This window comes from Schistocerca cancellata, chromosome 1 (genome assembly GCF_023864275.1).
Source record: "Schistocerca cancellata isolate TAMUIC-IGC-003103 chromosome 1, iqSchCanc2.1, whole genome shotgun sequence".
NCBI lineage: Eukaryota > Metazoa > Arthropoda > Insecta > Orthoptera > Acrididae > Schistocerca > Schistocerca cancellata.
Genome location: NC_064626.1, coordinates 887,915,894 through 887,941,200, shown reverse-complemented (window position 1 = coordinate 887,941,200; position 25,307 = coordinate 887,915,894). Strand labels below are relative to the sequence as shown.

At 39.5% G+C, this 25,307-nt stretch overlaps 1 protein-coding gene across 1 annotated transcript in view; it reads left to right on the top strand.

Annotated features, from left to right (window-relative positions):
* The window catches only part of LOC126190730 (lissencephaly-1 homolog), a 173,499-nt gene that overhangs the window by 134,917 nt on the left and 13,275 nt on the right, over nt 1–25,307 (top strand). Inside the window, exons 3-4 of the mRNA XM_049931221.1 lie at nt 10,350–10,650; nt 13,325–13,481. Coding sequence (XP_049787178.1) covers nt 10,350–10,650; nt 13,325–13,481 — 458 coding nt within the window. The remainder of the gene's footprint in view (nt 1–10,349; nt 10,651–13,324; nt 13,482–25,307) is intronic.

Genomic DNA, 25,307 nt, shown 5'->3' with positions numbered 1-25,307 from the left:
TAGGAACATGTAACGCTCGACTACTGTGGAGCCCCACTTCCAACAATGTGCGTTGAACGCTGTGTTCCGGAACAATTAAGCCTGCTTCAGCATTGTACTCTGACGACAGTTTTTGCTGTAGGTCAGCGCCTGTTTCCTCCCAAGATTCCGTATTCTCTAAGAGTTGATCATGAGTTTTCCGGAGCATACGACAGTTACTTAGCTGTGTGTGACACGGTATTCTACAAAGCATAGAGTATAAGTACTCTGTCTACAAATCTCGAACTTTGCACAGTGTTTTGTCCCTTTGGACGGACTCGATGCAAATACGTTAGAGCTCAAGCCTAAAAGACTGTTCATCGTATACACATAAGCACAAGGCACCAAAAGCGTCGTGTACATTACAAAGCCAGTTTTGAGTCTGTCTCTTACTGTGTTATCGAAGAAATGTCGTCATAGTCGTACACATAATCAGAATGAAAACGTACATAGCGTGATTAAACTGAAATTATGTTTCTCAAAGCCATGAAGCTTCTGTGAGCCCTTCTCACACACGGTATCTCTACTGCTAGTAGCATTGTCCTCATTATCACAAAACTATCATTCTGCTCGTTATATACTTTACTGGAAGTATTTTTCTTTGAAAACTCGACTGTTGAACCACACCATATTTGTCCTGCACCTAAAGTAAAATTTAAAACGCAACAAAGATATGATATTATTCCCTCCAGTTTGGTTGTTTTATTCTGAAACGGATAAAATTGCCTGTAGACAAACTGTGAAAACTGATCCAGGAAATCACAGAAAAGTGTTAGAGACCTCTTTATTTTTAGAGAACATGTGAGAAACCTGTCGGTATATTTAAAAAAAAATAATAATTACAAATAGTTAGGCATAAGCTAAATACCAAATGGAAATGCCATTTGAAAGAAGAAACTCCCTGCTATTGCACTATTCAAAAAACCCAAAACCGAAATTTTCGTCGTTGTCTTGGTCCGGGTAACGTAGTCCATGTGATTTGTAAGTGAATGAAGCATGTAATGCCCAATCAGTGATTTATATCTGTAGTCCAAATAATATTCGTTAGTCAGTGAGTTAATGTAGTATCATTTTCGGTTATTAAAAACGTTAGGCATGTTTATCATGTCCGTTGAGATATCTTCTGCGAACAAGCTTTCAGCGATGTGTTCAGCAGCGCCTAGCGAGCCACCTTAAGCTTCAGTCGGCGGACGCTTATCGACCAGGCGAGTGACGTCAAGGCGTCGCGGCGTGCCTATCGATCCGACACCGCGGGCAGCCTCGACCCTCGGAGTGCACAGCTTCGATTTGTCGAGACGCGCCACATCTAATGGCCCAGCGTTCTCTAAAAGTACTTGGAGTTTTGTAAGCCGATAAAAATTTTATTTTTATGCAATAATGTTTATATGACAGGAAAGGCCGCCAATTTTCCTTTCCTTTTAAACGTCAGGTCATATATAGTCAATTTGCGTGTTGGTACATGGTTGTGCGCTGTTGTTACGTCAAGTTTCGTCCGTGTGCTTCATGTTGATATTCTGCTAAAAGTTGCGTCAGGCTCCATCTTGAACTTAAATCTGAACCGGCAGGTATTGCATGCAATCACCTTTCCACGTGTTATGTAATTGATTGCAATAGATGGCGCAAGTAGAGATGTATTTACTCTCAATATTGTATGTCCTCAGGGGATGTCCATAGAGGGCCTGCCCATTGTCCCAGAAAGTACAGTTCCACACGTGATTGTCAGTACCCGTCGACGACATTGTCTTCTTGTCCCACTCGATTGAGGAACAGAAGGAAATTAAAATTTATTAATGTTAAAAGTAATCAAATTCCTAACACAGTGGCGAAAAAATATCGCAATACTGAGAAGCAGTTGTGCGACATAAATGAAAATTGGTAAGCTTGTTTCTACATCTGAAATGTCTATTCAGATTTCGCGCCATTAGCATAAGTAAGAGTGACGCTAGTAGCGCCACTATGAGGATGCAAATAAAGTTTGCTATAAATACACGCTGTAAAGGTCGTGGGCGTTAGTTACCTTTGAGATTGGATGTGGTGAATTCATGTTCATCAAGAATGTCGTTAAGGCGACAAAGACGTCAACATCAACATCTCATTTAGTTCGAACGAGGTCATGTAATAGGGCTACGAGAAGCCGAATGCTCCGGTTTGGCAGGAGTGTAGTTACTGTACAAGATTTCTGGCAGCAGTGATCATGAGAAGGTACGGTCGCAAGAAGACTGGGCTCCGGATGGCCACGTGGCACTACCGAGAGGGAAGACCATCGTGTTCGCCGTATAACTGTGGCGCATCATATTGCATCTGTTGGAGCAATTTGAACAGCAGTTGGCACCACAGTGACGCAACGAACTGTTACAAATCGATTGCTTCAAGGACAGCTCCGAGCCAGATGCCCTGTAGCATGCACTCCACTGACCCCAAACCACCACCATTTGCACTTCAGTGGTGTCAAGCGGGAGCTCGTTGGAGGGCAGGCTCTGCCTCGATGCCAGTGTGTTGGTTAGGAGGAGACCAGTTGAGGGCCTGCAGCCAACATGTATGTGTGCTGGACACACTCGGCCTACACATGCAAGTTATTGTTTGGGGTGAGATAGCAGGACAACTTTGTGTGGTTATCTTACGCACCCTGACTGCAAATTTTTACGTCAATCTGGTGATTCGACATGTTGTGCTGCCATTCATGAACAGTATTCCAGATGGTGTTTTCCAGCATATTCTCACTTACCCACGTACCGCTGTTGTAATCCAGTATTTCTACAGTGTGTCATTATGTCACTTAGCCTGCTCGATAACTAGATCTATCTCCAATCCAGCATATACGAGACACCATTGGACAACTACTCCATCACCATCCATAACCAGCATGAACCGTCCATGCATTGACCGACCAAGAGCAACAGGAGCAGGCACGGAGCCCCATCTCACAAACTGACATCCGGCACTTGTGGAGCACATCGCATGGCACATGCTTGCAATTTACTTTCTGGCGGTTACACTGGTTATTAATGTACCAGAATCTCACATTGGCATTGGCTTATCTTGCGCATACATTAACTTGTTATATTCCAATGTTTATCACTTAACTGTAACCTGGACAAATTTATTCCCAGAATTTCATTACTCTGCAGTAATTATTTTTTGGTGTTGGGTTTTTTTTCTGTCAGTGTATGTGGAAGCTTGGCATATATTTCAAATCGTATATATTGTCCACAAAACTGCTTGTTACCAAATAATAGTTACTTGAGCATAGAAGGCGAGTCTGACAAGATTCACTTGTGCTATTGCCGTTGATTCCTTGTACTACACTACGCTTGACCGGTCTCTTTCGCAGTACTACTGTGCGGTGTGAGGTTCTTACCAAATATTAACGGAGTACATAGAGGAACTTCAAAGAAAGACAGCACGTTTTGTATTGTCCAGATATAGAGGAGAGGGTGTCACGGTTATGATACAGGATTTGATGTGGGCATTACTAAAACAAAGACATTTCTCGATGCAGCGGGATCTTTTCACGAAGTTTTGTCACCAACTTCCTCCCCCGAATGCAAAAATATTTTGTTGGCGCCGACCTATATAGGGAGAAACGATCATCATAATAAAATAAGGGAAATCAGAGCTCCCACAAAATGGTATGGATATTCGTTTTTTCCGCATGATGTTAGATAGTGGAATAATAGACGTTAGTGTGAAGCTGGTCTGCCAGACATTTATGTGTACTTTACAGAGTAGTCAGATAGATGTAAAGGTATTATTAATTCCTTTGACTACGTAAATGCAAGAAAACAAGTTTTGTAGATTCTTAGTGCGGCATTGGATATGTAGGTTCACTAGGGCAGATTAAAGTAAATAATGTAAATCAGTTTTGCATCATGTACTCTTTGAAACAAGGATACACAATATGTTCCTTTGAATTGTTTACAAGGACACACTGTAAGCAGGCAGGCAGGCCCTTGTGTGGTTGCCTCTGTATTTCGGAAGAAAGAAATAGTGAGAGATAGGATGTAGCCTTTAAGGTAGATGTGGACGTTGTGATCAGAGACTCATGGAATGAAATTTTTGTATTTGATAGGTCTGTGTGCACTCTGCCATTCTGGGACAAGGCTCTAGAGAGACCAAGCCTTTGGCAAATTCTGTGTTTTGCTTAAATCATGAGGCAGGAATAGTCGGACATACAACATTGACATTACATCACTACATTCTTGTTGCGAAGGTGCTGATGTATCCCTTTTCAGCGAAGAAGCTGCAAATTTTTTACCCACTCTGCATCCCTTCCGCCTTTGGATTAGGCTTGCAAATGCTTATTTTGGCATCCGTTACGAAACTGATTTAAGCATAGCTTACAATTTATATTCTGAGATTAAGTTTTGTGGTATTCACTGATTGCATACCTGACATGAAGATATTGTAGTAGACCGTCAATCCAGTCTCAGCAATGCACTCATATTGAGTGGTCGTCCACTTAAATTCTTCCCCAGTTACACATTTCGCACGAAGGTTTTCGTTAGACGATTTTTCACTGCGTGAAGCCCTAAATCAACAAAAATGCCTCCAAGCGTTTCGTTCAACTTTTGATAATCGGCGCCTTTGGGAAAAGATTTTGCAGTTTGTCTGAAGAATATCACCATGTTTGTGCTTCCCGCCAACAATTCCGTGTAGTGGACAACATGGCTGAAAAGAATTTACTATGACTTACCACTAGATAGAAGCACCCTTAGACGTATTGGGTATTGAAAACTGCAGTATATTAGATTTTTGCAAAGACATTTGGCTGTGAAAAGGGGCAGTTTCCGACGGATTCTGCAGAGTTTGACTAAAGATCATTTCTCGTAAGGAAACACTAAAAAACTTGACGAAAAAAGGCAAAATCTGTCTACAGTGAGGAGACGAAACTTGGGACATATTCGTGCGACCTGGAAAACATGGGTATTGGATGGTGAACCGAAATCTACAAACGTGAATTATTTGCGAAGCTTCCGAGAAAATGGTCGCTTTTGTGTTTGGTTACACAGGATATATTGTGACCATTGCTTCAGAAAATCGAACAAGAAACACTAAATGTTAGATAAATAATTTGTTGAACTCAAGAACAATGACTGAAAACTTTGCATCATTAGTCTTCATAACAATACACAGCACGTCAGACAGCACGGACAAAAACGTGGAATTAATGTCTCGTTGCTCGTGTGCATGTGGTTTATCACCCAATGACTTCTTTTTATTGTGTTACGGCAAAGAACAAAATGCATGGACGAAGATTTCTAACCTCAAGAAGCTGCCGAATACTTACAGAACCATATGTTGTAGGCGTACCAACTCAAAGTCTGGCAAATGTTCCTGGAATTGGTTTGAATGCAAGTGTGGAAGTTTTAAATGCCAATATTTTGAGAAACAGCAAAACAATTTGTAACAAAGCACATTTTCTTCATTGCTTTTGTAAAAGTATTAAAGGTGGTCCTTTTATCCACAGCTCTTGGGTACCATGACAGACTTCAAATTCAGTCTGCACTTTGAGATTCATCTTCTCCCATGGCAGTTCTACAGTCAATCTCCGAACACCTTGGATAGTTTTTCACACCATTTTCAAATGTTATTTGGAATCATGGTAGCGGATCGTAACAAGTCCCTTAAAAAAATTGAGTTATTCTTTCTTAAAAACACTTAAGAAGGTCCTCTCGATTAACAGATTGATCATCCTTGATTTGGTGCTCTGCATACAGACAATTGACTTTGCTTGAGTGCAGGAGATAGTTCCATATCAAATGTGCCGGGGCGATTTATTGTACTATGCCCAGAAACTAAGCCACCGAAAAGAAATGTATGGTTAAAAACATCCGCAACATCTGTAATCAATTGACTTAGCAATGGACACGGTGATAAGCAGTTAGCTGAAAACTTGACATGACAGCCATTTTGTATGTTACTTCATAAGTGAAGATAATTTGAACAAAACAGTGGTTCAAAAACAATTTTGCTGTGTATGCCCAGACTGTGCATAAGGAATCAACTAATGAAAACAACCAAACTGACCACAAAAGCAGAATGTCATCTACTTCTGCCAAATCTTCACAGTAGACAGACTGTGGGCATCCAGCGAGTGACTTCATCACAGCAAGCCGCTATCTTGAAGTGTAAAATATTATATTACATTGCATGGTTTTGTGTTGTAATAAAACAGTATGGTAAAGATGTATGGTACATGTTCCCAAACCATTTTGCAAAACTGCACTGGCATGCATGGACTTGAGGCTATTCTCAAAGCGGCGCATTGCTGTTTGAGTACTGTACTCACTTTTTTCTTCAAGTGAGGGAGGTGTAAAGTCTTGCAATCAAGCAGAATCTCAAATGACAGAAGTAAATATTTTTAGTCCAAACATAGTTAATCCTGAATATTTTATAGTGTGACTGGATACATAAAAAAAATCTACTCACAAAGTGGCAGGAGGAGGTCCAACATATATTTTAAAAAAAAGTATGCTAGCTTTAGGAGCCAGTGGCTCCTCCTCCTTGTAAAAGGTTGAAGGGGAAGGAAGAGGGGTGAAGGAAAAGGACTAGCGGGGTTTAGGAAAAGGGCTAGCGCTCAGAAAGAAAGCAGGGATCACAAATACTCGCACAATCTGCTTATGAAGAATTAAATTATTTGTTTCAGTGATTTGGCATACGTCTGGTCTGTGGTGTTCCAATGTCCTTTATTGGTTCAATTTATATATAGTTTATTCTCTAATGCCCTGTGCATCACTTCAAATATAATAAAAGTAATAGTTTGATACTCCAGAAGAAAGGATCTGCACATGAAGCAATGGTGACATTTTTAATATTTTTGTATATATATTTTTAATAAAAGTACTCACCAAGAAGTTGCGTGTTTCTTTTCCCTTAAGTGAAATCAATGACGATAGTCATTCAATTGAAAGCAGTGACTGCATTAACGAGAAATCAAATTGTCTGCCCTATATGCAAAGTGCTATCTAGTCTGAAAAAGCGTGACGTAAATGTTCCCACTCTCTCCCTCTCGCTCCCCTGCCCCCTCGCCCCTCTCGCTCCCCTGCCCCCTCGCCCCTCTCGCTCCCCTGCCCCCTCGCCCCTCTCGCTCCCCTGCCCCCTCGCCCCTCTCGCTCCCCTGCCCCCTCGCCCCTCTCGCTCCCCTGCCCCCTCGCCCCTCTCGCTCCCCTGCCCCCTCGCCCATCTCGCTCCCCTGCCCCCTCGTCCCTCCTCTGCCTTGGAAACTAAACCAGCATCAGATGTTTCAAGTTCCCATTAAAGATTAGAGTTATAGGATATCTGTGCTCACAAATAATAATTGTCTTTGTACTAGAATTCACTTAGAAAGTGTAAGCTGAGCAGAACAGTCTGTCAGTTGCAGCAGTCAGTTCATTGCATGTAATGAATTAAAATACATTTGGAATGTGGTCTTGCAGCAATGAAATAAATAACTCTGCATTGAGGAAAACACACAAGTATGCCTGTGGAACCTGGACATGAAGTCACACATTTTCTAATTGGTGAAGGCAAGGTATTTAAATGGAAGAGAGAATCAAAAGAATAGCTGACTTGAATGCTTTCACGTCCGCTGCCATTATTGATTCTCGGTTGCACAGCAACATCGATGAGGTGATCCACACCATCACTCCTACCATTGTTGCTGCAGCCGAATTGGCAATTCCTTGTTTCTCAGGTTGCTCCCGGTGGGAGTCACTGCCTTTGTGGTCGCTGGAAATCCCAGCGGCCATTAGAAACCTTAGGCGGGCCCTCTGGCGTCATACGCGCCACCTGTCCCAGGAGAACCTCATTGCCTTCAAACGGTTCTATGCCCAGGTCAATCGATTCATCAAACATCAGAAGCAGAAGTGTTGGGAACGTTACTTCCCCACCATTGGAGAACCTCTCTTTCCCAGGTTTGGACCAAACTCGAACGACTTTGAGGCTATCAGACCCGTACAGGTGTACCTGGAATTTCTACATGTGGAGCTGTATCTGACGATCCAGATGTAATCGCAGAGCGTCTCGCAAAGCATTATGCTCACACCTCTGCATCAGATGATTACCACTCTGCCTTTCGTCGTCTCAAACGGTGTGTGGAATGACACCACCTATCGTTTGCTCTGTGCCACCCTGAGCCGTATAATGCTTCCTTCAGTGAATTGGAATTTTTCAGTGCCCTTTCCGACTGTCCTGACACATCCCCTGGCCCATACCGCATCCATTCGCAAATGCTTAAACATCTGTCAACGGATCACGAGCATCACCTCCTTGGTGGCGAATTCCCTTTTCAGTGATGGGAAAGTATCATCATTCCAGTGCTAAAGTCCAGTAAGAACATGCTAGATGTGGATAGCTATTGTCCTATCAGCCTCACCAATGCTCTGTGCAAGCTGCTTGAACTTATGTTGGCTGATGGTTGTGTTGGCTCCTTTAGTCTCAGTGCCTTCTGACTCCGTCGCAGGAAAGTTTTCGCCAAGGGCATTTCACCATCAACAACTTAGTCCACCTGAAGTTTGCCATTCATTCGGCCTTTTCCCCAGTGATGACACCTTATTCCTGTCTCTTTTGACCTCACAAAGAGGTAAGATACCACTTAGTGATACCATCTCCTCACTACTCTGTGTGAGTGGGGTCTCCAGGGCCCACCCCCAATTTTTGTACGGAACTTCTTGTCACTCTGCACTTTCAGATTTCGTGCCAGTGCGTCCCACAGTGCACCCCATGAACAAGACATAGGGTCCTGGAGGGCTCTGTCCAGAGTGTACTACTCTGTTTAACTGCTGTCGATGGCCTCGCACTAGCATTAGGGTCCTCAGTAGCTCCCCTTCTATATGCTGATGATTTTTGTATTTCGTTCTGCTCCTCTTCTATTGATGTGGCTGAATGCTGGCTGCAGAGAGCCATATGGAAGGTGCAGTTGTGGGCCCTCACTCTTCAGCTGCCATGACTTCCATTGTGCACTTCTGTCATCTTCGTACTGTCCACCCCCATCCAAAACTTTTCCTCATGACCAACCACTTGATGTAGTGAAGACTAACTGCTTTTTGAGACTGGTCTTAGATGCTTGCTTAACTTGGCTTCCCCATCTCCATCAGCTTAAGGACAAGTGCTGGCGGCATCTTATTATTATTCGATGCCTGAACGCACTGACTGGGGTGCTGATCATGCTACACTAATGAGTCCAATGAAAAGCCTCCTTGAACATGGCGTTCCTCCATTGTTACTCCAGCGGCAACTGCTGTTTGCAAGTTACACCACCAACATTCATATTTTGCCTCATCATCCAAATTACCATCTCCTTTTCCCTAATACAATGATCCATCTCCCACAATGGCGGCCCAGAACTGGGAATCACCTGGTTGTCTGTGGCTGGTCGCTTCTTACTGAACTCGATGCTTTGCGTCTACCACCTTTCTCTTTCTTCTGGGACAACTTAGTTCATCTCCCAGGGTCCATACCTCGACCACAGCTTCGTCTGGACTTGTTGCAAGGGTCAAAGAGCTCAGTTCTGCCTGAGGCCTTCCACCGACAATTTTTCTCTTCTCTCGGTGAGTTTCAGGGCTCAGAAATATTCTATACCGATGGATCAATTTTAGACAGTCTTGTTGGCTTTACTTATGCTCATGTTGGGCATAATGAACAGCGCTCCTTTTTGGATGGTTGCAGTGTTTCCACTGCAGAGTTGGTAGCCATCTATCGTGTTCTTCAGCATAACCGCTCGTTTGCCGGTGAGTCCATCAGTTTCCAGCAACTTTACAATGTATGTCAGAAATGTGTTGTAGCCAGTGGTGATTACTTTTAAGGCCAGTAAAGGTATTTTGTGTGTAACACTTTTTCGCTTATCTTCTGAGACCATTTACTGAACTTTAGAGACACGCCTTATACAATGCAGTCCAGTTATAGCATGTAAAAAATGCAGTTGTAAGAATGTATTTTAAATTTCAGTGTACCAAATGTGGTGTAATTTTTCTTTGATTTTGAGAAACTTGTGGTATGTATAATGGGTGTCCACAAGAGGGGGAGGGAGGAGATGAGAGATGAAAAAAACCTTGAGTACAGTGTTTACTGCAGATTAGTCAAATAAAAATATAATTTTAGCTTATCAACTTCAAAAATGTGTATATTGATAACTATTTTAATAATACAAAAAGGTGTACCATCAAAGTAGGCTACCCATAACAAATAATGAGTAGATACCTGTAACTTCTCTGGGATATAATTTTTTTTTCCTCCTCACCTGTAAAAATTAGTTCTTTTGTCACATTTATTCTGTATTTTGGATATTTTAAAATATTTTCTACGTAACTAAAAATGGTTGCTATATCATATGTATTTACTATCTGTTTTTTCAGAAACAAGGCGATTGCAGACTACCTCTGTAGCAATGGCTATATGGATGCTCTTGAAGCATTCAAGAAAGAAGCGGACATGCCAGGAGAGGTGGAGAGGAAGTATGGGGGCCTACTTGAGAAGAAATGGACATCAGTTATCAGGTTACAGAAAAAGGTTATGGAACTTGAATCAAAACTGTCGGAAGCTGAAAAAGAATTTATTGAAGGAGCTCCTACGAGGGGGAAACGATCGCCCACAGAGTGGATTCCACGGCCACCTGAAAAATTTTGCCTGACGGGCCATCGAAGCCCTATCACAAGGGTAACAATTTCCTTCTTGTCAAAATTGTTGTTGTACATACGATTAAAAATACAAAAATCTAAGACATTATTAAAAACTGACAGTTTTGGAACATTTCTACTTCATAAATATTAAGTAGAAATGTTCCATTATTGTAAGAAAATTTAAATCCGTTTGAATAACAGAAATATACACTATGTGATCAGTATTCGGACACCCCCAAAAACATAAGTTTCTTATATTAGGTGCCCTATGCTGCCAGGTACTCCATATCAGCGACTTCAGTAGCCATTACACATCATTAGAGAGCAGAATGGTGTGCTCCGCGGAACGCACGGACTTTGAACGTGGTCAAGTGATTTGTGTTTTCCACACTCCAATGTGATAGTGAAGTGGAAACTTGAAGGGGCACGTACAGCTCAAAAACGTATAGGCTGACCTCATCTGTTGACTGACAGAGACCATCGGCAGTTGAACAGGGTCATAATGCGTAATAGGCAGGCATCTATCCAGACCACCACACAGAATTCCAAACTGCATCAGGACCCACTGCAAGTACTATGACAGTTAGGCGGGAGGTGAGAAAACTTGGATTTCATGGTCGAGCGACTACTCATAAGCCACACATCATGCCGGTAAATGCCAAACAATGCCTCTCTTGGTGTAAGGAGCGTAAACATGGGACGATTGAACACCGGATTGATTGAACACGATTGAGGGACGAATCACTGCACACAGTATGGCAATCCAATGGCAGGGTGTGGGTGTAGCGAATGCCTGGTGAACATCATCTGCCAGCATGTGTAGTGCCGACAGTAAAATTCAGAGGTGGTGGTGTTACGGTGTGGTCGTGTTTTTCATCGAGGGTGCTTGCACCCCTTGTTGTTTTGCATGGCACTATCACAGCACAGGCCTACATTGATGTTTTAAGCACCTTTTGGCTTCCCACTGTTGAACAGCAATTTGGAGAAGGCGATTGCATCTTTCAACACGATCGAGCACTTGTTCATAATACACGGCCTGTGGTGGTGTGGTTACATGACAATAATATCTCTATAATGGACTGGCCTGTAGAGTCCTGACCTGAATCCTATAGAACATCTTTGGATGTTTTGGAACATCAACATCGTGACAAGCCTCACTGACCGACATCGATACCTCTCCTTAGTGTAGCACTCCGTGAAGAATGGGCGGCCGTTCCCCAAGAAACCTTCCAGAACCTGATTGAACGTATATGCCTGCGAGAGTGGAAGCTGTCATCAAGGCTAAGAGTGGGCCAACACCATATTGAATTTCAGCATTGCCGATGGATGGCACCACGAACTTGTAAGTCATTTTCAGGCAGGTGTCTGGATACTTTTGATCACATAGTGTATTATTATTATTAATTATTATTATTATCTTTCTTTTCTCAGACATTATTATTATTATTATTATTATTCAGTTTGTTAGACTTGTTACTTAATATAAACTTTTCAAAACGATGTTTATTTTGCCTGAAAACAAGGAAGTTGCAATTTTATTGACCCTTTTATCATTTTGCAATAGATTGATAAAATGAATTAAGTCAAAGGGAAGAAGAAGAAGAAGAAGATAGAAAGGATAGGAATGAATTCAGAACTAGAGACAGAAAGCTTTACATTTCTTCATTACTACTCTTTGGAGGGAGGTGGAAGTGTCCTCTTCACCTGGAACTGTGAATGCTTTTCTTTCCTATTGGTGTTTGTGTATTTTCTTTTAAAGTTATTAAAAATATGCTAATGACTTAGTAGGCATCTTCAGGTACAAAATGTGCCTTCATTTTACAATTTTTCACGTACATTTCTTTTTCTGCTTCCTTCATCTTCTTTGGATATACTTTCACAGCCACAGCTAATTGCACCATAACCATAATGACATTGTTCAGTAAGACACTAATACAAGTGCTGTAGTCAAAATGTAGATTAGAATGACCTGATGGAAAGAGTCAAAACTTTCAAAATGTCTAGTTTGTTGTTAATTAAATATTGTGACTCATTACTGTTGTCAGTTTGTTTCATGCTAAAATTTTACACACTGACATTAAGCCTTGACGATATAAACATGAAGATAACCACCACATTAATTTGTGCCCAGTGTTCATCCCATTACTCAGTTCAGTTCGGCGTATTTGCGTTCCCTGAAGGGGTTGGCCATTATATATTGCAAGGTTTTTTCTTTTTTCTTTTTTTTTTTCTTTAATGATGATCAGTGCTATCTCCCCAAAAACATTAACTGCATAGTGTGTGTGAATATTATCCTTGGTTTCTTGTGCTATGTAATTATATTACAGAGCAAATGATTAATCACTGTAAAGCATTCTTTCATTTGAAAGCATAATTTTCTATCTATATTGTCATATATGTAAATACCAAAATTTGATTTCGGTTATCAGGATCATGTTCTTTCTTCAGAGAATGGATGAAATTAGAAAAACGGAACCTATCCTGTTCTGCGGTCTTACTATACGGTTTCTGATTTTCCTTTTGCATAAACTGCAATCTGTTGTGTGTTCGTTTCTCAAGAATACACTTACTTTAATGCAATTTGTTACGTTTGCAAATTTTAAGGACTTGTGCCAAAGAGTTAACTATGTTGAATAGACATACATGAAATGTACCAAAAGCACCCACAAAATATAGAGACCTCTAAAACGATAACATTTTTATTTTTGCAGGTAGTTTTTCATCCTGTTTTCAGCCTGATGGTGAGTGCAAGTGAAGATGCAACCATTAAAGTGTGGGACTTCGAGACAGGTGAATACGAGAAGTCTTTGAAAGGGCATACAGATTGTGTGCAAGACATTGCATTTGACCAGACAGGAAAAATGTTAGGTAAGTACTAAAAGCTCCATCCGACTTGAAAGTCTTTATGTATAGGTAAATCATATGCGTGTTAAAGATGTATGTTACCGTAGTTTCAGCTGGCAAGTAATACACAAAGCTATTTCATTGTGATAATTTCCTCCTGTTTTAATACTCTATGGTAGTTTGTTGCTTCAGTCATTCCATATGTTACCATGTAATTAATTGTGGATGCTGCAACACATCCTTTTCTGCTGTAACCATCTTTATTATTATGTTCTTCACAGTATACTACATTGTTCCACTTTATTTTTAGCATATATTTTTAATGACCCTTGATCCAGAGTAAATTTAGTACTGAATCCCATTTCAATTAATAAGTCTCTCTGCTTTTTTTAATCTGAAGCTCTGTTATCTGTGAACTGTGATACAGTTCCGGTACTTTCTTAACTTCCATACATAATATTGGCAATGGGAAGAAATTACTGGAATTGGTGCACAATCATTAGTAACGTTTCCAGAAAATATTGCTCACTTGTCTATTGGATTTAATCTCGGGATCTTCACCAGACATTTGTATAGTGATTTGTCTGATATTTCACCATCACAGGTGCTGGCATTCTGAAAGATTCATCCTCCATTGCTGGGTAGTTGACTGCAGCCAAGCTCATCCTTCGAGCTTATACGTATTCTTCACACTAATGTCTGTGGGAGCTGTTTCTGTCATTATTGCTGTAGCTCTTCCATTGTTACTTAAAATGGTCATTAATTGCCAGGATCTGTTAAACTTGAGGCTTTCTTAATATGAGCCATGACTGGAGTATCCATCAATACCAATATCACCAAACATAAACGGTAATGCAGGTTGGAACAGGTGGAGAAACCAGCTACGGTAGAGCACCTGCTGTGTGACACCAACCACACTATTTTTTGCAGTAGAGGAGACATAACAACCATTTGTTTATGGAAGCCATTGCAGTTCATAAACATGAGACTAGTTTCAATAAGAAAGAAAAAAGCCTCAAGCTAAACTGACTTGGGTTCCCATGTTACAACGAACAACTGTTGAAAGTGACACTCGAGGAGGTATAGCAATAATGACCAGAAAATGCCCACTGCAGACATTAATGTGGAGCGTACATATAAGCTCCAGCCATGGGCTCGACTCTAGTACTCCACAAGACTGGCAGAAATACGGCAATGTCTAACAGTTCCATACGTACAACAGCAGAATGATTTTGCTGTGCAAGAGAACCGTTTATTTGTCAAAAATAGCTCGTTGCATGCTGCTAGAGTCAGGTGGTGGAACCCAGTTTGAGAAGTGGCTGAAGAGGGAACCTAACCTATCTCATCTTTGTAAATTCAGTCTGAAGGTTGTCACCCTAGACAGATTGCCAGGCCAAGGAAAGCTCGGTCCTAATGGGCGAAGAAGGAATTTTTGTAAGCTCTTCTGACCATTCAAAAGCCATCGTGCCTGGATTCCAAGAAATCGCAGGATTAACAAGTCAGGAAATTTGAATTTCCTTGATCGTAACTGTTTTGAGCCCAGACAGACTCATGTGGACTTACATTTTTTTGCTATATTGTTTGTGGAAATAAGTGGTCAAAAAGCACTATTAAAATTTTAATAAAAAAAATGTTTGGCTGCATAAAATAATTGATTTTTGTTTTTAAAGGTGACCAGTTTCGATCTGTGTCAGATAACTTCCAACCAATTACTCCAAGGTGACTGTTTCAGATTGTGGCATGGAGCAAAAATCGCTCTGGGGAGTCATGAAGATCATCTGCTCAATTCAGTTGATCTTCACACCTTCCCATAGCAGTTCCTGCTCTGTGCCTCTGTTTCCAACAGTTATCTTGCAGTAATCACACATAGGTCAGAACTGCTCACCTCTTAAAATACAAATAAATTGTTTTATGTGGCAAAGACAGTTTTTAATTAAATTTTTGTATGGACTTATATGAAAATGAAGCAGATCATCACCAAAGACGATGCATCGACATGAATTCTGTGGGGGGAGACTTCAGTGACCAGAGCCATTGTCGGACGATGGACCATTTTGCCGTTTTAACGAAGATGGGCTTCCAGTCACTAGAGGCCAAGAACTCAGTCCTGACAATAACTGTGAAGACAATAAATCTTAATTGTCACATCTGCTCAATAGTCTGTGCCAACTGTAGATTCCTCAGATGTTTCAATTCATGATACGGACTTCAATTGAAAACCAGCTGAGGTCAATGTCAGTGATGCATTACGTGGTCCAGATTGTTGAGAGTGGTTTGAAGCCATATATGACTAAATTGGGTTGCTGATATAAAATGGTACCTGGGACATACAGGCCAACAAGTGAAAAGATAATCGACTCTAGGACTCTTTTGAGGAATAAATACAGAAAAGCTGAATATTTGCTGAGGAGAAAAGCACAGTGAATGGAGATATTGGCTTAACCATCCAAATTGCAAGGATGGTAGAGTAGCCACCTCAATTTCAGGGCGTGTTGTGTGCCGAGAAAATGCATGTCTGTTGAGGTGGAAAAGTTGTTAGCAGGCAACGTCTGGGGAACCTGTTGCATTTGTTTAAGGCTTACCTAGGCACACAGGACTCTGTCTACGTGGACTTTTATTTCCCTAGCTGCCCATGGGACTGAGATGGAACCCTTGAAATCTTTTCCTCTGTACTGCCTAGGGGTGCTTTTAGCCATTCATCAAAACGAATGAGGAAGGCTAGGCCTCCTGATAATCAGTAGGTCTTCAGTAAATGGTGTAGTTAATTGCAGTTCTCTTCTGCACTGAGGTACTCATTGTTGCTTTGAGATTTAAAGAAGTTAAAGCTGGTCTAATTGGTTTCTGCACATAGGGGTTATTAGAATATTTTAGAATAGCTTAAATTGAAGTAGGAAGGCACTCCACATCATATTCAAAATATTGTTTCATGATATTTTAAATGAAAACCATAATTGGATGGCAATCCAAGTTTGGTGTCCTCCTTGGCAGCTGTGTAGTTTTCTGGCATAGAGTTCTTAAGATCTGTGTTCCAATTGTATTTTGGCTCCCTTGTGCACAGTTACATGTTATATTAAGGGATTTGGAGCAGAAGAGACAAATTCATGTTGTTGAAGTACTTATCTGTTAAACTGCGTAATTGTACTAGAGGTCTCCGGTACATGAAGTTAGATAGAAAAAGGGCTTAATTATTCAACACACCCTACTTTTGATACAAACTGACAGGAAGACACAGCATTCTGAAAGGTACCAGTGCCTGTAGGAATTAAGCAAATTATATATGGCAGTCAGGGAGCCTGATTCACTCTAATTGTAATTCTTCGTGCGGTGATGGTGCAGTTAAGACACGGAGGCAGTTGTCAATGATAGGATGAAATTGCTAGAGATGAGAAACAAAATACTGCTATCACCGACGCCAGAGTGTAACACTGTAGAGGACAGTTTCTGTGAACTACAGAATGTGTATGACACCTTACTGCAACAAATTGTAATCAAACTTTTAGACTTTAATGCCTAGCTAGAAAAAAAAGAAACATTTGCAACCGACCACAGGCAATGAAAGCCCAGTGAGGAAAATGAATGAAAATGGACTAGGAAGGATATCGCTCATTGAATCATAAATCATCCTTCCCATACAAAGTGACATAATATTTGGCATATGGAAAGACAGCAAACCAAACTGACCATATATTAATTTCAAAAAGACATATCAGTGGAATCGGCGATATTCGTCCAAACTGGGTAGCTGATTCAGGCTCTGACCATAACTTGTTAGTAGAAGCTGTGGAAGTTCTGACCTCCCCCGCCCCTGACCTCCCCCACCCTCTTGTTGCCCAAAGTTGGTTTATTAATGTTTGGAGTAAGTTAGTAACTTGGGCGGCCCATCACATTTTCACAGAACTTGCCACGCTGAGATATATACACACATTGCAGCGAGTGACAGGGACAGTCAAATTTACGTAACAATTTCTGTTAATAATAATAATAATAATAATAATAATAATAATAATAATAATAATAATAATAATAACCCCCGTGGAGGCCCGGGAAAAGAATAGGCCTCCGGTATGTTCTGCCAGTCGTAAAAGGCGACGAAAAGAACAAACCACTAATAGGGCTAACCCCCCTTTTAGTGTGATTACTTGGTTCAGGACAGAACTAAAGAAGCCTCGGACAAGCGCCGTCATGGTCGGGGACGACGCTTGAACCCTATGCCCGCCCACAATGGTAACGACACTGCTGGCCAACTGGAAAATGATTTAAATCCGAATAGAGGTGTTTTGCAGGATATGCTTCCTGCAACCACCCTAGAAGGAAAACAAAGACAGAGGATGAGATGGTCAGATGAAGTTAATCGACACCTCATGTTCTGTTATTACCAAGCAACATACCTAGGAACCAACACAACTGGATACAGATCACAAGTATACACAACATTTATTACCAGATACCCAGAATTAAAATTTTTAACAGAACAACGACTAGCTGATCAGATCCGTGTAATAATCAAAAATAACAGGATACCCCAGTCAGAATTAGAAAACATCAAACAACAAGTACAACAAATACTGGAACAAAATAATGTGCAATCAGAAGAAGAAGAAAACACAGTAATGGACTCAAACATCCCAGAGAAAACAAACAAAGAACAAAATGCGTCAATTAAACAATCAGAGGAAAACGAAATCTTAAGACAGCCACCAGAACAAGCACAAATAGAACACGAACAGAGACACGTGTTAGATATAGAAGACAAATTTCAGCTGACCTATATAGAATACAAAGACACAAATACAGACATTAGACCATTCTTGCATAGACCGCCAAATAACCCACAAGTCGAAACAACAATAAAAACTATCAACACAATCATACAAAACAAAATAAATGAAAACACAACTATGGAAGAGTTACAACTACTGGTTTATATAGGAGCACTCACTACACTAAATATACACACTAGGCAGAGATCAGAACAAACCAACACACAGAAGAAACCCACAAAACCAGCATGGCAACACAGGTTACAGATCAGAATAGAAAAACTGAGAAAAGGCATTGGACAGCTAACACAATTTATAAGAAATGAAATATCAGACAAAAAACGAAAAAGTTTAGGTAAAATCTCACAACAAGAAGCAATAGAGCAATTAGATGAAAAAAAGCAGAAATTGCAAGCATTGGCCAAACGACTTAGAAGATACAAAAAAAGTGAAAATAGAAGGAAACAAAACCAAACATTCAACACAAACCAAAAGAGATTTTACCAAACAATGGATAACTCACACATTAAAATAGACAATCCACCAAACATAACAGACATGGAACACTTCTGGAGCAGCATATGGTCAAACCCGGTACAACATAACAGGCATGCACGGTGGATACAAGCAGAAACACACACATACAAGATAATACCACAAATGCCTGAAGTGATAATTTTGCAACATGAAGTCACCCGAGCAATTAATTCTACACACAATTGGAAAGCCCCTGGAAATGATAAAATAGCAAATTACTGGCTAAAGTAGTTCACCTCAACACATTCACATCTAACTAAATTATTTAACAGTTACATTGCAGACCCATACACATTCCCTGATACACTTGCACATGGAATAACCTATCTGAAACCTAAAGATCGAGCAGACACAGCAAACCCAGCTAAATATCGCCCCATAACATGCCTACCAACAATATACAAAATATTAACTTCAGTCATCACACAGAAATTAATGACACATACAACACAGAACAAAATTATAAATGAAGAACAAAAAGGCTGCTGCAAAGGAGCACGAGGATGTAAAGAGCAACTGATAATAGATACAGAGGTGACATATCAAGCTAAAACTAAACAAAGGTCCCTACACTACGCATACATTGATTACCAAAAAGCCTTTGATAGTGTACCCCACTCATGGTTACTACAGATATTGGAAATATACAAAGTAGATCCTGAATTGATACAGTTTCTAAACACAGTAATGAAAAACTGGAAAACCACACTTAATATCCAAACAAATTCAGATAACATCACATCACAGCCAATACAGATCAAGCGTGGAATATACCAAGGAGACTCATTAAGTCCTTTCTGGTTCTGTCTTGCTCTGAACCCACTATCCAACATGCTAAATAATACAAATTATGGATACAATATTACTGGAACATACCCACACAAAATCACACATTTGCTATACATGGATGATCTAAAACTACTGGCAGCAACAAATCAACAACTCAACCAATTACTAAAGATAACAGAAGTATTCAGCAATGATATAAATATGGCTTTTGGAACAGACAAATGTAAGAAAAATAGCATAGTCAAGGGCAAACACACTAAACAAGAAGATTACATATTGGATAACGACAGCGACTGCATAGAAGCGATGGAAAAAACAGATGCCTATAAATACCTAGGATACAGACAAAAAATAGGAATAGATAATACAAATATTAAAGAAGAACTAAAAGAAAAATATAGACAAAGACTAACAAAAATACTGAAAACAGAATTGACAGCAAGAAACAAGACAAAAGCTATAAATACTTACGCTATACCAGTATTGACCTACTCATTTGGAGTAGTGAAATGGAGTGACACAGACCTAGAAGCACTCAATACACTTACACGATCACAATGCCACAAATATAGAATACATCACATACATTCAGCAACAGAAAGATTCACATTAAGCAGAAAGGAAGGTGGAAGGGGATTTATAGATATAAAAAACCTACATTATGGACAGGTAGAGAATTTAAGAAAATTCTTTCTAGAACGAGCAGAAACTAGCAAAATACACAAAGCAATCACTCATATAAATACATCAGCTACACCATTGCAATTTCATAACCACTTCTACAACCCTTTAGATCACATAACATCAACAGATACAAAGAAAGTAAATTGGAAAAAGAAAACACTACACGGCAAGCACCCGTATAATCTAACACAGCCACACATCGATCAAGACGCATCCAACACATGGCTAAGAAACGACAATATATACAGTGAGACGGAAGGATTCATGATCGCAATACAGGATCAAACAATAAACACCAGATATTACAGCAAGCATATTATTGAAGATCCCAATACCACAACAGATAAATGCAGACTTTGCAAACAACAAATAGAAACAGTAGATCACATCACAAGCGGATGTACAATACTAGCATATACAGAATACCCCAGAAGACATGACAATGTAGCAAAAATAATACATCAACAACTTGCCATAAAACATAAACTAATAAAACAACACGTTCCCACATACAAGTACACACCACAAAATGTACTGGAGAATGATGAATACAAATTATACTGGAACAGAACCATTATAACAGATAAAACAACACACATAACAAACCTGACATCATACTCACCAATAAAAAGAAGAAATTAACACAACTAATTGAAATATCCATACCCAACACAACAAATATACAGAAGAAAACAGGAGAAAAAATTGAAAAATACATCCAACTGGCTGAGGAAGTCAAGGACATGTGGCATCAGGATAAAGTCGACATTATCCCAATTATACTATCAACTACAGGAGTCATACCTCACAATATTCACCAGTACATCAATGCAATACAGCTACATCCAAACATATATATACAACTACAAAAATCTGTAATTATTGATACATGTTCAATTACCCGAAAGTTCCTAAATGCAATATAACATATACCATACAGTTACAAGGAAGTCACGCTTGACCGAGGTCCGCGTCACGTTCCATTTTTAACCAGACTTAAGTCTGAGAAAAAAAAGTCAATAATAATAAAAGTACTGACCTTTTTGTTGCCATTTTTTGTTATGTGTTATTGGCTCATTGTGCATTCCTTTCTGTGGTTTATCTTTCTATAATTGTCTAGAGGCTGATTGGGTTGATGTTTCAATAATAATATGAATTGTGGTGGACTTTCTGCAGAACCACATATATTTTTTCAGTCATTTCACTTCACAATACAAATAATAAAATGCAGATAACTCATTCTCCACCCTCTCACATCGAACTTGAACCTTCAACTGCCCAAAAGAACAGAGATTTACCTCTAACAACATATAGCAAGGAAATTAATATCAAATATCAATCTATTTATATAAAAAAATCTTTGGAACATACATTTCACAAATAAAGTACAATTAATTGTACATCAACATGGAGTCCGTAATCTCCTTTGTAATTACATTAAGCATTTATAAATGTTGACATTTAAACATTTGCACATAACAATATAGTAGTGCATTTCTGGTTTTCATGTCTTCAGTGCGGTATCATTCACTTCATATGATCCAATATCAGTTAGTACATTTATCTCATCATAATCGGTTTTATTACAAAGTCCAGTTGAAAACAAATCACAGAAAACATAAACGATGTAGAATGCAGTATGAAGTTCAGCCATTGGGGGACAACTTTGAAACTTGTCAGTATCAAGTGGAAGTGAGCAACATATTCGAAATGCTTGATAAAATAACAGTAGAAGTGAATGAAAGTGAAACTGAACATGTAGATGGACTGTGGACAATGAAAAGGAAATGGTTCAGTGATACATGCAGAACAGCAATAGAAGTTAGCATCACAGCCAGGAAGGCATGCCTAAAGGACAGGAGAAAAGAATAGAAGATCAGGGCTACAATGAGACACAGAAGAAACAAACAAGACCCTACGAAGGGAGAAAAGAGGCTTTGCCTGAAACACACCATAGAAACTATTTGGAACGACCACTAAGAAAATAACATACACAAAGTGTATGGCATCGTAAATAACGTCAGGAAGCGGTATCAACTGCGGTCAGGACCTCATCATGACAACAATGACAATATTATGATTAGATAAGATGGTATATTATGTGCTTGGAAGGAATATTTTGAAAACTTATTGAACTGTTCTAAACTGGTAAACAAACTGGAGAAAACTCGTAAATGACCAAACATACAAAGAGGAAACTAGCAGGTTACATAATACCAGTGTAATTGCTGAAATATGGTGGTCGTAAACTTCATGGGAAATTTTCATCTTGCTCTTAAAAGTTGCTGAGATAAAAATACTGGTTGGACAGAAGGAATCAATCATTCTTCCATACTAATCACAGCACACAAGAAGGTGGCAAGCAGGGTTACATATTGCAGTTTGCTATTAGACTATTTTGAGAAAAAAGTGTGCTGAAGCAAGGTGATGTAATCCCCACTTATCTTCAACCTTGTCATCGGGAAAGTTATAAGAGGAGCCAAACAAGCAACAAATGGGAACATCACAGGTAGCCAATCAAATGTGCTGCCCTATAAAATGCAGATGACCTAAAAAGGGAAAACATGACTGCAGAAAAAACTGCACTTTCAAGAACCCTTCCAGCTTCAAATTTGAAATTAGACTGCGAACTGCAAAGACATTTTACTTTTACCTCCAAAAACTTCTTTCCTCCAAATTTCTGACCGTGAAAGCCAAGCTGAAACTATAAAACACAATAATCAGGCCAGTACTGGCATATGGAGTGGAAACATGGAGTGTAACCAAAAGACAAGACCCTGTCTTTGAAGATAAAGTGAACAGAAAAATTTTTGGGCCAATATTTGACCAAGCAACACAAAGATGAGTGTGGAGATCCAGTGAAGAACTAGTTCAGCTTACCGACCAGTGCTCAGTAGTAATCATCAAAGCAAGATGTTAGTGGGCAGCCCATGTTGTCAGAATGGAACCTGGCAGAAGAGGCTGTCAGATATATGACAAGAAGATGGAAGGCTCACGACTCCTTGGATGGCCAAGAAGTAGATGACAAGACAAGATGATCTCAGACTGCACGCTGGTGGGTATTACTGAATGGAAAGAAGTGACATGAGACTGGAAAAACTGGAGGGAAGTAGTGAGAGCAGTGTGCGATTGTCAAGTCTCAGGGAAGCCGATGTATTGAGTTCGGAGGAGTGACTGAAGGTGTAATTGGTCCTCGACCACCTGGGCAAGATGGAACACTGTGAAAGTGATTTATAATAATACATGACCCTAAATATCATAATACAGCAGAGGATGATATTGGTTGTAAAGTAGTGCAAGGAAAGTACATTCAGAATGAAAGCTGTTGTTTCAGAACCACCTTTAAATACAGATTTCATAATCTGTGCTTTGTCATTTGGATTTTTTTCTGTTATGTTGGAAGTACATTGGAAATGAAACCTGCAGACTAATGCAAAGTTTTCTGTTTAATGTATCAATAATTATCTGTTTATTCTCTCCGGCTGAATGCTACAGTTCCTTTTGGGTGTGTTTATTGTATCAACTACAATTCTCTTTATGAAATGTGCGCAGGGACTCCTGTATTAGAATTTAGGGGTACTTGAACAACAGCCTGCATGAAGTTGAAAAACTGACACTATCCTTTTCTGGGGTAAGAACATTTTTTTGTGAATGAGGAGTGTTACACTGTAATTTAATACCTTAAAATAAAGTAGTGTGAAACTGTGCAAAATAAACAAGCTTCCATAGGTCATTCTTGGTGACAGTGGGATTTTTCTTATAGTGAAAACAGCCACATTCACTTTTATCAAATAATTTTGTGTGTGATACTTCAGGAAAGTTTTTCATCTATCTTCAGTCCTGAGGATCAGTGCCATCACTGATTATTTGTTCAGTATTTCACAGTAAATTTGATCCTTATGGGTTCATGTGAAACTATGCGGTGCACTTTGTTACAGTTAAGTTACAAACTGTATTTCTGTTATCATCAGTGTGATGTTATCCACTACAATTTTTGCTAAATCATTTACATAACACTAAAGTTTTATATTGGTAACACATTGGCCGTTTACAATTAGAACATTGTTTGAGTCATGTGTTCTTAAGTGACAGGTTGTGGATCTAAATGTGACCTGTGGCACATCGAACTTAAAGAAGACAGTTCATATTAAAATCTGAATGTACCTGAAACACACTTTTGACTTAGAACAGCAGTAATGTTTGACACAGTGATCTTAATAAGTAACGTTGAGTATTTACTTTTTTAGGTATGATTTAATGTTTTTCTTGTTTTTTTGCAGACATAAGATTTACATCCTAATGTTCCAAGACAGTTGTATAAGTTCTAAGTACTTGCCATATGAATAAATTTTATTATTTTACTTATAAAATATTTACAGGTGTCTTACGCATTGACACTAGCAACAATACATTAAATTTTATGCTGATATCTTATTCCTGGTATTTGACAATGGACAAGAATTCGTATTAATTTTCTGCTACCTAGATACTGTGATTATATTAGTTTTCCCCCAGAGAGAGAGAGAGAGAGAGAGAGAGAGAGAAAGGGGGGGGGGGGCCTTAAAATGTGTTTTGATACACAAGTCCCCTTATGTGATTGAAGTCTGCAGCCACAGTGTAATATGTATTGAGCTGCTTGTCAACATGTTGATAAAAGTTTTTTATAGTTCAGTCGTGTACCCAAAAATTCAGATTCAGGAAATTGTTTTATTGTAAAAAAGAAGAGCAAATGTGCAGTCAGACTTCATGGCTTTGTGTTATACATCTTACCTAAACATACCAATAAGCAAGCATGCTTGCTTATGTGTCAGGTAACATATTGTTAGAGTATTACATATGAAATCTGCTCACTCATTCAGTTATTCATATGTGGTGTAGTGCAGGCTTAATTTTCAGTCATGAGAAGTGCTGTAATCATGTGCTTCTGCTGCAGTTTTCTTATATGTTCAATGGAGTATGAAGTTGCAGCAAAGTGTGGTTCCTCTCATAAATATACTCTGTGAAAGTGTGCATCCATAAAGAAAAAGGTTACAGTAAACGAGCCTGAAAATTAATTTCAGTGTTCTATGGCTAGTATCAG